The sequence below is a fragment of the Callorhinus ursinus genome, unplaced genomic scaffold (genome assembly GCF_003265705.2).
Source record: "Callorhinus ursinus isolate GAN/ISIS: 27379988/994484 unplaced genomic scaffold, GSC_fseal_2.0 scaffold10, whole genome shotgun sequence".
Taxonomy (NCBI): Eukaryota; Metazoa; Chordata; class Mammalia; order Carnivora; family Otariidae; genus Callorhinus; species Callorhinus ursinus.
Genome location: NW_027397072.1, coordinates 80618726 through 80635278, shown reverse-complemented (window position 1 = coordinate 80635278; position 16553 = coordinate 80618726). Strand labels below are relative to the sequence as shown.

Below are 16553 nucleotides of genomic sequence, written 5' to 3'. Positions count from 1 at the left end.
ACGTAGTTTCAAAGTACTTCATGGAATGCTTGTTAATTACAAAGGGAAAAAGGAGTAACTTGACAGTGCAGAAGCTTGGCACCCTTACCGGTAATGGGACAGTATGAAATCGTCTGCCACCTGGCGTGTGGGGTCGTGTGTTTCTGTGGATTCATGATGATATTCATTACAGCAGAATGATAAACCTTTACTTTGTATGCTTTATGGTCTGTGAAGGACTTCCGTTTATTATTTGCTTCTCAAAGTCCCCTTCTGGAGTAGGCAGGGATTATTCATCTACCTTTGAGATGATGATATTATAATAATAGTACTTCTTACACCCAGGCAATAAATAGTCTAAGACCTTTTGAATGTTGCATACGTTAATTCTCACAATTACCGTGTGAGGTAGGTATACTGTGATTATTGCATTTTACGAATGAGACCAAGGCACGGAGAGGTTAAGTAACTTGCCCATTGTCACACAGCTTGAAAACTGGGGAGCTGGGACTTGAGTCAGGCATTCTGACTACAGATCCCCAGCTCTTATGTATGGAGTCATGTTGCCTCTGTAATGGAGACACCGAGGAAAGCAAACAGGTTAGGTGACTTGTCCAGGGCCCCTCGTTCCCTTGGTCATTGGATTCTGCAAATCTGTACTTAAGTGCCTGTTAATGTGAGGCCCTGTTCCAGATGTTGGGTGACTGGTACTAGGCAGCCAGAGCCCTGGGGCTCACGGAGCTCAGGCTCTTGAGAGGTGAGTTGAAGACCTGGACCCAAACCTGCTGCCTTCTGGTGTCGAGTTAAGACACCAACTGAACTGTGTTCAGGGAGTGGGCAGCTGGTCAGTCCCCGTGCTCAGAGGTGCGCTTTCTTTTTTCTTTTGAAGGTCGCCTGGTAGGTGCTCTGGATGCAGTGCTGGATTCCAATGCACGGGTCGCTCCATTTCGAATTCTGCTTCAAGTGCCTGGGTCCCAGGTTTATTCTCCCATAGCATGTGGTGAGTTACTGAGTGGATCAGACGTTTACTGGGCCATAGCCACTGGTGAGTTTTGTTCCGGTTGGAATATTCCAAACCTTAAGGTCTAAGCATGCTGAGTATCTGCATGTTGGTGAAGCTTGAAGGTAACTCCTTTTAGAAACTCATCTGCTTTTATGAGCTCTTTTTTTTGTTTTGTTTTGTTTTTTTGTTTGTTTTTCAGCTATCAAAAGCACATAAAAGCTACAAGCTTGGGCACCTTAGCTTGGGCATGCCAGGCTTTCGTGTGGTGTGTTATTCAGGGTGCTCTATCTCATTGAGTATGAACGGAGCCCTTTTCTCCTTAATTTTGTTTCTGACCTAACAAATGTCTTCTTGGGTTTGTGCCCCTGTGGTAATGGTACAGGGGAAGCGTTTGAGGGTTCTGTGTGACTCAGGGCAGTCTTCACCCCCCTGTCCCACGTTTATGCTGCATCACTGGACTGCTGTGCCCCACGGGAATTTTGAAATCCCCTCATCTTCTTCATCTGGGGTTTCAGTCCTCCTACAGTGATGCTCTCCCTGCCCTGCCAGCATCGCTGGGGCTAGGGATCGTCACATCTGAGGAGCCCCTTCTATTCAAAAACAAGAGCAAGATGTGTCTTTTTAACTACACAAGTCAGAAATGTTCACCTTCCAGAAGTTAGGTTGGTAAGTGACAAGGACAAGGAGGTCTTCCATAACCCCCTTCTCAGTGCTCATCACTCTTTTGTGTACATGTGCTAATACACGTAGAGGCTTCTAGCTTTGTTTTTTCTCTGAACACTTTACTCGCTACCATAAATCTCCAACATCACTGCACATTCTTTAATATTGGATTTTTTTTTTCCTGGAAAAATATAGAAAAGTACAGAGGAGAAAATTTTTACCACATCCACCATCCAATTCTAAGCATTGCTAACATCTTGATATGTTTTTGTTCCCCCAGTCTGTTGTGTTTTGTACTAGTTAAGACAAATCCTTCTGTATTTGTATAAAATCATAAAAACGATGCACATTTAATCTAATCCATCAACGCTGGACAAGTACGAAGAAGAAAATGTCTCTCACCCCACATCCTAGCCACCCAAAGTAACGTCTGGTCACCCTGGCTTCACCTCATCAAGACCACTTTATACTGCACTTAGGGCAGGGACAATGTAGACAGACAAGAAGTACCTTTGTGAAAATGCAGCCCTGCTATTTTGTAATAAAATAGTTACAATGCTAATAACGGACAATGCTATTTTGTAACAAAAAGTATTAAGTTTTACTTGATCTCAGTAAATGAGAAGCTGAAGTAAAACCAGAGTTCAAAAATAAATGTTTCCTTAACACGAGAGCTTATTTTCTAAAAGGTTCATCGAAGGCTAAGGGAAGAGATTTGTGAAAGCATCACAGGGTTAGGATTGCAGCTTTTTAAAGCAGTGTTGCAACTTTGACCATGTGTGTTCAATCCCCAGCCTAGAGGACAGGGATGCCCACATTCTCATTCTCACCCCCTTCCTCTCCAGCTCCCCATTTAAAAATGTGTTGTTACTAACTTCGCGTTGTACTTTTCATTCTGTCCGTCACGATGCTGTCCGTCATTCTTTGGTTCTGTCCTCTATTTAAATTGACCTAATGCTTTTTCTCAGGTATGGCTTTCCTAATACAGAATCTTTAATTTTGGCTCCCCCCCCCGCCTCTCTTTTTTTAAGTAGACTCCATGCCCAGCATGGAGCCCAATGTGGGGCTTGAACTCATGATCCTGAGATCAGAACCTGAGCTGAGATCAAGAGTTGGACACCCAACCGACTGAGCCACCCAGGCGCCCCAATTTTGGCTCATCTCTTAATTGCCTAGATTCCTGTTTTTTTCTCCCAGTAATGTCTCACATTCACAGGTGTCTGTCCCTTGCTTTTGGACTTGAGTGACATCTTGGCTGGGTATGATAGTCTCTGGAGCCACCCAGAGCATACTGGCCATTGCTCCAGGGTCTTCCTGTATTTAACGAGGCAGTGGGAGAAATCTCAGGGTGGCCTTTTCTTCCCCCCCTCCCTTTTACCCCCTGGTGGGTGATGTGCTCTTTGTTGTGCCCATAACTGTCTGTATCTTTGAGGTTAAGTGGTTTAGTAACTTGGTTGTGATCTGTTACTGCCTTGAGCACATTGTGTTAAATTTTTCTGGAATTCAGCGTGTTCTTTCAGTATGCAGATTAATTCCTTTAACCACTTCAGGAAATTTTCTTGTTCTGTGTGTGTATTTTCAAAAATGCGTCTAATGTTCCATTTGTCAGAATCCCCGCCTCAGAGACTTTCTGTTGGATAACTGTTGTCTGCTTTTCATTCTTGATTTTACCCATCTCTTCAGCTAGCATCCTGTATGCTGTTCATAATCCTTTGAGTGAGTAATTCCGTTTTCAGCTGTGTATCCCACACTTTGTTGCTTTAACTTACTCATTTGACTGTGTTTTTATTTTATTTAATTAATTTATTTAGAGAGGGAGAGACACATGAGCCGGGGTGGGGGCAGAAGGAGAGAGAGAATCTCAAGCAGACTCCATGCTGAGCATGGAGCCCGATGTGGGGCTTGATCCCACAACGCTGAAATCAAGAAATCGCAGGCTCAACCGACTGAGCCACCCAGGCGCCTCTCCTTTGGCTGTGTTTTGATCATTTTCTTGGGCGTCTCCTCTCCCTTACCTCTGTTGTTTCATCTTCTCATCTTTGCACTCTTGTTCCTGAGTTCATGTTCTTGCTGTCTTGGAGCATGAGGCGTTTGTGAGAATTTCCCTTTCCTCCTTGAGGCTTCCATTTTTCTTCTGGGACACAGTCCCTGTCTTTTGAACACCTTGGGCTCCTCTGTTTATCCTCTTTTGCTGCCGGGTGTTGGCTTGGTTGCTCTGCTGCTCCTCTGCACCCCACTCATGCTTGGACATGGGCCTCTAAGGCTGGCCCTATGGCATTTGCATAGGAGGACTTTCAGACTCGTATTTCAGGGTCAGAGTGGAGAGGACAGGTGTGCTGCTGGGTGGATGTTGGGGGGTGTGAGGCAGCAAGACCCTGTTCCTTTCTCCGGTTTCTCTCTGGTTTCTCTCCTGTCACTCTGCCCCAGGCCAAACAGTGGGTCTTACTCTGGCTTTGGAGCTTTTGATGGGAACATCTGGAGTTTTGTCTCCTCACTAGATTAGTTTCTGGGGAGTCTGCAGAGCGGGGACCCTGCTCAGTTCCTGAATCTGTGTGGCTGGGGAGGTCTACAGTATCCGCTCGGGGCTCCTGGAGCACTTTCAGACCACAGCGAGTTTATGGCCGCACAGCACTCAACTTTATGGCCGTAGCCTAATTTACTCATCCAGTCCTTTATTAGATACTTAATTGGTTCTGACTTTTCAGTATTTTAAAAACCTAAATGAACATCCATACACTTAAATATTTCAGGATTCTTCTCGACCCAAAGTCCATTCATGTGAAATGTTGGGTGCCTGCCATGTACCAGACACGTGCTTGGTGTTGAGGGTTCCTGGGTGAGTGTGTGAGGGGTAGTCTCCCTCCACCGGGCTTCACAGGGCCCCGGGGAATCCAGAGAGCAACCCAGAAGTAGCAGGTAGAGCTGGAACGACGATTAGGAAAGTAAGAGGTGGCAAGACCCTTGACCAGCACATAGTAAGGAAGTTCTGCATCAGGGGGATATACTTTCTAAGGCCATCTGTCCATATGTTGCCAAACTGCATGCCATAAAGGTTGCAGCAGCTTACATTTGCTTCTCCCTGTCCCCGACACCCCCGCCCTGGCAGTGTAGTCCTGAGCAGGTTGAATTCCTAGAATATTCTTTCTCTTGAGCCAGGATCTGCTTCCTTAATTTCCACTTGGCTGAGTATTTGCCTTGGACCTGACCCATGGCAGGTTTACAGATGCTTCACGTTCTTCTGCTGTATTGCCCACAGAAGGTCCCCTGTGGAAGCAGTGGTTCTTTCCAGCGCTGCTTTTCTGGGGTTAGGGAAGAGAGAACAGGGAGGGTATTTGTGCCTTGGGCTTGTGGTATTGATTGAGATACTTAGGCCTCTCCTGGGAGTTACTTGGGCATCCTGCACTGTGATATTGACTCACCATATTTAATATTTTATTGTGCCTTGAGCATTGAGAAAGGATCCCTGCCCAGGGTTTTAAGTCTCAGATAAAGCACAAACAAGAACTGTAGGAAGGGCCTGGGCGGCACCAGGACGTGGGCAGGAACAGGAAGAGTGGCCTACGAGAACGATTTATATCTGCATTTGATTTTGGCTGTTTGCACGGCGGTGCAGGGAGACTATAGGAGAGCTTTTGGGAAGAATTTTCTTTTTCTTCTTCTTTTTTTTTTTTCCTGTTGGTTTTTAAGCAGAGGTGTAAGAGCTAGGTAGATAATCACCTGGGTGAACAATATTATTTGGCAGCGGATCTGGGGATGATTGCAGTTAGGAGGGGATAGGTGATAAGTTGCTATTATTTTTTGACGTACATGGACCAGGGAATCTGAAAGCTTTATAAACCTCACTGGCCTCAGTGGTTAAAAGACGCACGGTGAGAAAGCGGTGCGGACTTGTGTAGGACAGGGCTGTGGAGGACTGTGCCCTGCCTTTCAGTTTGGCGCTCAGATGCCCCCTCTGAGGGACCCCACCCCTGCCCACACCCCCCTCCGACTGCTTCCCCCACTCTGCTGGTGGAGTCCCTGCAGCACTTACCACTGCTGTCACTTCTTCTTTTTGTTTGTTTGCCCACCCTCTAATGAAGATAACAATTTTCTCAGGGTCCTGCTCACCGCTAACCCTCCAGCATCCAGGACAGGGCCTGGTGTTTAGCAAATAGGAGGTGTGCAAATAAACCAAAGCGGTCAAGTATGGACTCTTGCTTTAGGTATGAGGAAGTAGTCTGTTGGTCAGAGAAGGTGATGGGCTCAGCACTTAAGTCTCCGGTCCGTAAGGAGTGGGAAGTGGGTCATGCAATCGCAAATAAGACCTCTTGGCCCTTTCTGAGAAGCCAGGGAAGGGACATTCCATGGCTGGGTGAGGCCCTGCGTCAGGAGCTCTGTAAGGAGCGACCGGGACCATTGAGCAGTAGAAAAACTTGCAAAATGGGGATCTTGCTTTCTTTAACCACCCCCCAAACCATTTTTTATTGTGGCAAAATATATATAACATAAAATTCACCATCTTCACCAATTTTAAGTGTGTAGTTGAGTGGCATTAAGTACAGTCACTCTGCTGTGCAGCCATCACCACATCCAGCTCCAGAGATTTTTCACTTGCACAAATTGGAAATCCTGTGCCCACTGTGCACTAAGTCCCTGTTCCTCCCTCCCCAGCCCCTGGCAGCCACCATTCTGCTACCTGTCTCTATGGGTTTGACTTTAGGAATGTCACTGAAGTGGAATCGTACGGTATTTGTCCTTTTGTGGCCGGCGTACTGTCCTCAGGGTTTGTCTGTGTTGTAACAGGTGTCAGAGTTCATTCTTTTTAAGGCTGAGTAACCTATTGCACATCTACTTTCCCTCTGAAACCAGATATAATGATCAGCACATGAGGAGAAACCAACGACATGGTATCACATGGAGAGTCACATCCCAGGAGCCAATCCCTGGTCTGGGCTGGGAAAGGAGGGAAGAGAGGCGTCGTCCAGGGCTCCAGCCCGGGGGCGGGGGGGGGGGTCGGCTTCTGACTGCATTGACACCTAACATGAAGGGCTCTTGGGGGCCCTGGAGGGGCAAGGAGACTTTGTCGGGGTTTCTCTTCTGATGTCTCAGCCTGTGCTTTGTTCCACAGCTGAAAAGCCCAGCCTGTGAGTTATTGATCTGTCGTTTCAAGTTCCTGTTGGTAGGTGACTGTGCAGTTGCTGTGTTATTGACACATACGTTATTCTTTACTGCGACGCTGAACACTGAGTTAGTTGTTGTCTCTGCCTTGTTTTTGGGAAGTAGAAGAAGCCCAGGTGAGACTCTGGATCATCTGCGTCAGTCGTTCCAGGAGTTAAACTGATTATGTAAGAATTGGACTCCTTTTGACATTGATTGAGCTTTAGGGTGGATTGTCTTTTCTGGTTACTGAAAGACGACTTGATTGCCTTGCTTAGAGACAGCCGGGGTGGAACATGGCCAAGATAGCAGGAACTTTCCGAGGAACTTGTCAGACCTTTGTACAGACCATCTTTTAATAATGCTCATGTCTTCACAGGTCTGAATTTGGACTCCAAAGTGCCCAAGTACTTTTGTGACTGTGACAAGATAAGTGCAAAGTTTTAACCTTCTTAGCAAGGTCTCATCCCATGGTCTTGAGTGTAATGAGGGAGAGCAGAAAAATGGGGAGAAAGCAAGTAGGTGAGCATGACGATGCCATGATACCACTTTATACCCGTAGAGTGCAGAGAATTTCAAGCAGATCTGAGGGAGATACCCACCTGGATGGGCAGAGGCATACCTGTATCTCGGGAGGCGGTAAATGTGTAGTTTGAATAAAAAGCTTAGTTAATGTTTTCAGTTTGGAAAATGAAAAAAATACACGGCTTTGAAATTTCCAAGGTTATTAAAGGAAGCTGTAGTAACGAAAATGTGTGGCATAGGTTTTTTAAAAAATTGAGAATCGTAGGAGTTAGGCTTTCCAGCTTAAAAAATACTTTTGCACAGACTTTCCTCATTTGTTCCCCTCAACAACATATAGATAAGCACGATTACTGATTTTGGAGAGGGAGGAAGCAAGGCATAAGTTGCTTTGTAACTTGCCAGGGCCACATCTTGCGTCAGGAGTGCCTCACGGGTGGCTCAGGCACAGGTCCTTCTAGAACATTCTCAGTGTTCTTTCTGATTTCTTTCTTATCTCTGCCCTTGACCACGGCTGGCATTTTAGTTTCTCGTATTCTACAACACCACTGTTTGCTTTGTCTTTGGAGAGAGAATTTTATTATGGGAGGAAATGTTCCAGGGTGGATCAGATTAGTGTCTTGGTGAACTTTGTGCCAGGGCAGCAAAGGAAGTGCCAGCCAGATCTTTTTTCCAGAACAGAACTCACTGTGCACTTCAAGGAAAATCTAGGAGGCGGCCCTGCAGGAGGAAAGTTAGAACTTGTTTCTGGGTGCACACTCTGAGGCCACTCAATGTGAGCTGGCACATTTGCCTTTGGTTGCTTGGGATTTCCTTGAACAACACTAGGTGGCATTTTCCATGTGGGATTTACACTTGGAAATGGCTGAGCCGTGCCATGGTTAATGCTTCTTTTCAGTTGGGGATTGTGTCACCAGGCTCCTACTGTTTTAAACAATTTTGCTTATGCTCGAATAACTAAACTCCCTGAAGATGTTCGTCCATTAGGGATGTTGCTTATAATTATTTTAAAAAGCAGGCAACGCCTGAGTGTAACTTTTAGACATAGTAAATTTGAAGGTCAAAAGTGCTATTTAAAAAACGCTTTTTAGGGGCGCCTGGGTGGCTCGGTCGTTAAGTGTCTGCCTTCGGCTCAGGTCACGAACCCAGGTCCTGGGATCGAGCCCCATGTCGGGCTCTCTGCTCAGCAGAGAACCTGCTTCCCCCTCTCCTTCCCTCTGCCATAGGGAAACCTCTCTTTTTCTAGCTTAGCTTTCTTCTGTTTTGTTTTACAAATATACTCTACATTCTTGCACCCTCCTTTTACAAAGGTCACATTTATTCTGTTCTATGCCTTGCCTTTGTTCACTTAGGGACATATCCTGGAAATCATTCCATATCAGAGAGTTGATATTATCTTTGTTTTGTTTTGTCTTTCATTATGTAGAAGTACCATAGTTTATTCAGCCTGTTCTCTACTGATGGACATTTGGTTTTTGTTTTTGTTTTTTTTAAAGATTTTTTTTATTTATTTGGTAAGAGAGCACAGGTAGGCAGAGCGGCAGGCAGGGGGAGAGGGAGAAGCAGGCTCCCCGCTGAGCAGAGAGCCCGACATGGGGCTCGATCCCAGGACCCTGGGATCAAGACCTGAGCCAAAGGCAGACGCTTAACCGACTGAGCCACCCAGGCGCCCCTACTGGTGGACATTTGTGGTGTTTTCATCCCTGGCCATGCCTCAGTGAATAACCTGGTGAATAAATAATTTTGTGCCTATACTGCTGAATCATTGGGATAGATTATCCTTTCAATCCTGAAATCCCAACTCTAGTAAATGAATATGAAGCTTTGTTAGATATTACTAAATGTCCCTTCCTCCATTGGGTTTGTGCCACTGGAAAAAATTGCCATCAGCAATGGATGAAAGTACCGGTTTTCCCAGATTCGTCATCGGATCTGTTGTCAAACTTGTGGATTTCTGCCAACCTTAGAGGTGTTTCTGTAATGGTTCTCGTTTGCGGGCCTTGTGTTATGAGGAAGTCGAGTGTCTTTCGTGTTTAAGGGCTGTTTTCAGAAACTCCTTGTTCTTAACCCTTTGCTTCGTTTTTTGTTGGGTGGTTCTTTTCGTCCCCTCAATTTTTAGACATTGTCTAAATACTAGGAATATTAGTCCTTTGAGCAATGAAATTAAAAAAATCTTTTTCCTGCTTGTCATGTCCTTTGGTGGCTTTGCTTTTGGTGTGTTTTACCTTACAAAGGCTTTTTAATGTAGTAGGATTTAGAATGTCTTTCTTTTATACTTTATGATTTTGAGGCATGCTTAGGAAGGTTTTATTATTCCCAAGTTTTACAGGAATTTACTCCTTCAACTACCTGTAGATTAGCTTTTTTTCTATTAATACCTTTAAAGCTGTTCTTCTGTGTCTTCTGGCTGGCATTGTTTCTGACAAATCTATCATTCTTTGTTGCTCTATAATTATTGTCTTTTTTCTTCATCACCGGCTTTCAACAGTTTGATTAGATGTGCATTTATGTGATTTTCTTGATGCTTTTTCTGCTTGGAGTTTGTTGAGATTCTTGGATCGGTGTGTTTATAGTGTTCATCAAACCTGAAAAAAATTAGCCATTTCTTCAAATATATACATATTTTTTCTGTTCTCTGTTTCTTGCCCCACCCCTCCCCTTTCCCCCTGGGACTCCACTTAGTAGGCTGCTTGCTGCTCTTCCATAGCTCACTGATGTTCTGTTATTTTTCTTGTTGTTAATCCTTTTTCTTCTTTTCTTTTCTTTTTTTTTTTTTAAAGATTTTATTTATTTGAGAGAGAGAATGAAAGAGAGAGCACAAGACGGGGGAGGGTCAGAGGGAGAAGCAGGCTCCCCGCCGAGCAGGGAGCCCGATGCGGGACTCGATCCCGGGACTCCGGGATCATGACCTGAGCCGAAGGCAGTCGCTCAACCGACTGAGCCACCCAGGCGCCCCTCTTCTGCTTTTCATTTTAGTTTTTAATCACTGTGTCCAAGTTCCCTACTTTTTTTTTTTCCTGCAATATGTAAATTACTTTTAATCCCATCCAGTGTATTTCTGAGTTCAGACACTGTTTCTCCATCGCTCAAAGTTTGGTTTGGATCTTTCTCTGTATCTTTAATTTGGTCTCTCACCATCCTCATGCTTTCCTCTACTCTTTGAACTTGGAGTATATTTATAATACCTGTTTTATGTCCTTGTCTGCTGATTATTTTATCTGTCCTTTCTGGTTCTTTTTCTATTGATTTTTTTTTTTTTTCCTTTTGGTTAACGGTCAGATTTTCCTACACCTTTGTTTCTAATTCTGAGCAGTGTTTCTAATGGCACTAATACAAGGACATTTTAATGACTTTTAACTATAAATTGAAAATCTATTTTACTTTCAGTGTCAGGAAGGTTGAATTTTTCATTTATTGCAAATACTTTTAGGGACTCAGTATTTTAATTTGAAGGCAGAAAAGGTCAAGGAAATTATGGGAAAATGTTTAAAACTTCATTTCTTAAACAATATAGTGAGAGGTCCATGGGTAAAAATATGGTCAGTCGTGCTGATGGGATACTGATATTGAGCTTTCACGGGTCCCCGTGGAGATACTGCTTTAGGCACGGATCAGATGTTAAGAGTGTCCACGGGAAGAGCATGTGGTTTCTGAAAACGAAAAGCTTTGGTTCAACCCTCTTCCCTGCTCATTTGTGATTTTTACTCTGATTCTTTGTTTCTGAGTTACTCTGTCTAGGATGAGTGTTGTATGAAATTTAGAAATGACACTGCCTTGGCAGTGTTGCTTTTAATTAGCCCCTGTGTGGTCTGTATGGCTTTCAGTCCAGGCATTTTTTTTTTTTTTTAAAGATTTTATTTATTTATTTGAGAGACAGTGAGAGAGAGAGAGCGAGCACATGAGAGGGGGGAGGGTCAGAGGGAGAAGCAGACTCCCCGCTGAGCAGGGAGCCCGATGCGGGACTCGATCCTGGGACTCCAGGATCATGACCTGAGCCGAAGGCAGTCGATTAACCAACTGAGCCACCCAGGCGCCCCAGTCCAGGCATTTGATGGTAGCTATGGAGTGTTTGGATGGAGGAGAAATGTACCGTTTCAAGGAAACAGATCCAAACTACACACACGGAATGTCCATTCACTGTAAATTAGGATTCAGGTAGCTGGGGAAGGCCCTTAATTCAGTTGGATAGTTATTAAGCAGAGAGAAACCGTTGCTTTTGAAAACTGAAGCTTGGATCAAGTTATTTATGGCTGTGTTCATGCAGAAGCTGTAGGTATAGACAATGAGATGCTTGTTCCATTTCCTGAAAATACCTCTGGGGGAAACCTTGGCGAATAAATACTGTGTGTGAGCTTGAAAGTGACTCAGCTCTTGGGAGCTGCCTGCCCAGCTCCCCAGGCTCCTATCTCCCCCATGTGTTAGGATAGAGCGAGGCCTGTAGTAGCCAGGAGTTCGGCCCTTGAGCTTGGCTTTTCTCTGCCCTTTTTCTTACCCAGAAAATAATACCACCTACCTTGTGCTATTTTTATTAAGATAGACAATATCAAGTGTATGGCATATCTAACAAAATGCCAGGGAACATGCTAAGAATTCAGAAAAACGGCCTGAAGCCACCTCTGCCTGTTCTGCCTTAGAGTTGGTAATTTAGAAATCATCACTCTTGGTGGTTCTGTGGTTAATTGGGGTTTCTAGGACTGTATTTTAGTTTTGCATAGATATTTATAAATCTGATTTGACTTCTTGTGTGGGTAATGTTTAAGATCCTCTGAACTTTGATTTTCTTAGGAAATAGAAGTCTTATTCTGCAACAGTAGAAATCTTATTTTGCCTCAATAAAACAAGGTATAATTTTGCCAATTGGATTTCTGTTAAAATCCACAGTGTTCCTATAAATTTTGGTTTTAAACAGCTCTGTTGGCCTTCTAGAGCTGCCATAACAAAATACCACAGACTGGGTGGCTTAAACCAACATTTATTTGCTCCCTGTTCTGGAGGCTGGAAGTACACAGTCCAGGTGCTGCTGGCAAGGTTGGTTGCTCCTGAGGCCCTTCTCCTTGTCTTGCAGACGGCCTACTTCTCCCTGTGTCCTCACATGGAGCATTCCTGGGGTCTCTTCCTCCTCCTCCTCTTCTTCTTCAATTTATTTATTTTTTAGAGAGTGTGTCAGGGGTAGGGGCAGAGGGAGAGGGAGAGAAAATCTAAGCAGACTCCACGCTGAGCACAGACCCCAACTCGGGACTCTATCTCACCACCGGGAGACCATGACCTGAGCTGAAACCAAGGAAACCAAGAGTCAGACGCTAACCAACTGCGCCATCCAGGCGCCCATTTCCTCTTCTTAAAAGGGCACTAAGTCCTCTCAGATCCGGGCGCCACCTTATGACCTCATTTAACCTTAATTACTCCTTCAAGGCCCTGTCTCCAAATATGGTCATATTGGGGGTTAGAGCTTCAGCAGGTGGGTTTTTGGGGAGGACACACTTCAGTCCATGACAGTAGCTCTCCTCTGTCTTGGTTTTGAAAGGCCCACAGCAGAAACAGTGAGAATAGTGCTATGCTGGGAATCTGTAGTCTTTTTATCATTCCACCCCTTCAGTGGGCGACGTGTTTTCCTGTTCTTATTTTCTCTTTATGTTTCTCACCACTTGTATGTCCGTAATATGGTGGCTTTCCAACGTTTTTTGAGCATGACCCACAGACAGAAAAATATTTGTGTGTGTGTGCTTACCTCTAACAAATATTGTACAAGTCAGTGGTTGGCCTTACAAAGTGCTATTTTTATTAAAAATAAATGTGTCTTCTCTTTTTCATTTTTTAAAAAGCTGTCTTCTGATGGGCTACTTCATGTAATTTGGGAAACCTGGTTACAGCTTAGGTGTGTGAGATCTGTTGAGTGACCCTCCTTTTTGTCCTTTGGGGCTGAGGACATGCCGTTGGTTTGCACTGATTTACGGTATTTTGGAAGCCTATCATAAGACTTCCCTGCAGAGGAAATTATAGTTTGGAAAATTTCCCTGCCATTTGGCAACTTTTGTAGGAAATGGAAGATGGTAGGGTGGAAAAGTTTCATCATATTGATTGTCTTGGCTGGGAGAGACGTAACAGCTATGTCTTATATTCAGGAATGGGGCAGATTGTAATGAAATCTAACTGTGGCTCAGTGACAGATTTTTATATGTGTGCCTATTTTCTCTCTCAAGGTGTAGGCTTGGTTTTGTTTTAGAATTACCTTTCCCTGACCTAAGGTCCTCCCCATAAGTAGAAGAATCTTTTAAAGAATAAAAGCCTTAATTTTTTTTTTTTTTTAAGATTTTATTTATTTATTTGAGGGAGAGAGAATGAGAGATAGAGAGCACGAGAGGGAAGAGGGTCAGAGGGAGAAGCAGACTCCCCGCCGAGCAGGGAGCCTGATGTGGGACTTGATCCCGGGACTCCAGGATCATGACCTGGGCCGAAAGCAGTTGCTTAACCAACTGAGCCACCCAGGCTCCCAAAAGCCTTAATTTTTGATGGCTTTGTTTCAAGCCTTCATTCCATGTGATAGACTGTGTTGGGGCTTGTTTATAGTTTTATTCGTGGTATCTGTGGTTATCAGATGAAGATGACCTACATGTTTAGCTGTTAACAATGAACTGTGCTGGCCCTGTGAGCTTTAATAGGATAGATGAAAACCTGTTTCATGTCATCCAGAAAGATGCACTCAGGAAATTGGAATTGCTCTAAGTACAAACACAGAAGGACTTTTTTTTTTTTTAGCGTCAAGTCATAGAAAGTAACGGACCTAAGGATTATGTAAATGTTACTTTGAAACTGAAATGCAGCCTATTACGGGAGGACCCCAGGGTACTTCAAGGTTGTAGAGAATGAGTTCATACCCTGCTTTTGCCTTTCCTTCAATACATATGACCTTGGAGAAGTGTTTGAGCCTCCGTTTCCTCATTCAGGAGTCTTCATTACACAGCAGTGAGTGAGTCCCTGGAATAGAAAGTTTACAAAGGTGAGTCTTCTCCCTTCTCTTGTTCTTCCTCATTCTGCCAAGTTTTTTTCTTTTTCTTTTTTTTTTAAATAAATTAGGAAGTCATGAAAACCTACTCAAGGGGCGCTTGGGTGACTCAGTCAGTTGAGCGTCCGACTCTTGATTTCGGCTCAGGTCATGGTCTCGGTCGTGGGGTTGTGGGATTGAGCCCTGTGGAGGCTCCACGCTCAGCGGGGAGTTTGCTTCAGGTTCTCCCTCTCCGCCCCCCTTTCTGCTTTCTGTCTCTCAAATAAATAAATAAATAAATCTTTAAAAAAAAATACTCAAAAAGATGGATGACCAGTGAGGATAATTTTTCCCATTTATTCTTTGCCTTAAATAATCTGAGCAGTTGGTTTTATTATGATAAATAATAAAATACAAAGATCTAGAAAGAGTAAACCTTAAAGAGAAGGGCAGAGGTCCAGGCATCCCTAAGGCTCCTGCACAAGTTTATTGGCTTTAGTGAAGACCCAAGGACTCTCTTGGGAGAGTGTGATGTGCTGTCCGCCCGCTAGGAAGACCCTGTTGCTGACCCCCTCAGGTATAGAAGGTGTTTTTGTGACTGACACCTACACGGTTGCCGCTGGAAGACACTGAACGGCAGAGATTTAGCCAGAGCTGGGCAAACCTGACGTCTGCCTAAGGCTCCTCAGCACTGAGTGTGGGGAACCAAGCAGACAGTGAGTGCCCGGGGTTCAGGTAGATGACACTTAGAAGCTTCACGAGAGTCCTGCTGTGGAGCCTGGAATAACTTGGTTTGCTTTTGCTTTAAAAGGATCTTTCCCCCGTGTAAGAGGAATGGGGAGCCTTAAGGGCCAGGGGTTTCCCGTAACCACTCGGGCCTCCTGGGTGGGAGGGGTGCGGACAGTGAGAGGATCCTGACCGTGCCCCCCCCCCCCCCAGCTGGCTCTCCTAAACCGCGTGTGGCTGTATCTCCAGTCTGTTGATCCTTAAGGAGCAAGAGCGGGGGGAGGGGGCACTGCTGGACAGCTGGGCAGATGGCGGATTGGTGTGGACTGAAGGGTGTCTTCCTCCCCCATATTCATATATCGAAGCCTTAACCCCCAATGTGGTAGTATTTAGAGGTGGGACCTGGGGAGGTAATTAGGTTTACAGAAAGTCATGAGGGTGGGGCCCCCATGACGGGATTCCTTATAAGAAGAGGAAGAGAGACCAGATCTCTCTCTCTCTCACTTTTCTTTATGAAGAATTCTCTTGGATTGCTCTGATGACTCCTTCCTCACCTGTCCATTCAGAATAGTCCTAACACAGATGTTCTTTATTCTCACTGACCCTGAATGTACAAGTCAAGGAGTGAGTTCTCTGGCATTTTATAAGATCCCTCCATGCGTCTATACTCTGCAGGGAGGAAAGCTACAAATGGCATACAGAAAGTTTGGTGTTAACAAAATGCATATCTGGCTTTTGTGTATGTGGTTCTCTTGACCATTATTCCTCTCACAATCGCGAGCTTACTCTGTACTGGTGTTCGGTAGCCCTTGACCTCTTGAGGTTAGAATATCTCCTTCCCATTTTGGAAATCTGGTTCTCCTAGCTGGGCATTTATCTATTCCTGTACTACACACACCTGATGCACACATCCCTTTTCTTGTCCAGGACCATGCTTGCTTCAAGGCAGGGGACTTTATTGAGCACCTGCTGTATGCTGGGTCCTTCGCTAGGATCTGGCACCGTCCTTGTGACAAGGTGCCCGTTGTCTAATGGAGCGTACTAGGAGACTCCTTGAGGGGAAATACTAAAATAACTAAGCTTTTTGGTAACAGTGTTGCTTAATGCTTCATTAATGGGGCGATTTCTTTATAATTGCGTTGGAAAGAAATTAACTTACCATACATGATTTAATGTACGTTTGTGACATTTAGTATACAGCCTCTTTTTATGTATGCTCTAAAGGGATATTGTTGTAAATTATACGAAGTACAGCTTGGTAAACCTGAAAATTCCCTAGGTTGTTGCTGTTGTATTTAATGATGCTTGTTGTGATCGGCAACGGCCTTGGGCAATCAGCAGAGCTTTCTCAGGACGCTCTTTCCTCTGTGACCCTGGGCTGAGGTCCCTCTTGAGGGATCCCTGTTCTCACAGGGTAAACTATGTGAGACTGTTCAGAATTGGTCTGCTTTGGGGGGCTTGTTTCCCCTGGAATAGTTGCATAACTACAAATGTTCCCGTCACTTGAGTGGATGTGGTAGGAAGTCCAGGCATCAGCAAGAC

At 44.6% G+C, this 16553-nt stretch overlaps 1 protein-coding gene across 8 annotated transcripts in view; it reads left to right on the top strand.

Annotated features, from left to right (window-relative positions):
- TBC1D8 (TBC1 domain family member 8) overlaps positions 1–16553 on the top strand; it is a 100984-nt gene that overhangs the window by 39886 nt on the left and 44545 nt on the right. For 4 of the 8 annotated variants that reach the window (XM_073897868.1, XM_073897865.1, XM_073897864.1 and 1 more), the window contains exon 2: positions 869–1024. The exons of 1 other annotated variant lie outside the window; for it this stretch is intronic. In XM_073897868.1, coding sequence (XP_073753969.1) covers positions 869–1024 — 156 coding nt within the window. Of the gene's footprint in view, positions 1–868; positions 1025–7160; positions 7304–16553 lie in introns of all 8 variants that reach the window. 3 more of the 8 variants (XM_025869026.2, XM_025869024.2, XM_073897869.1) reach the window with 2 other exon arrangements.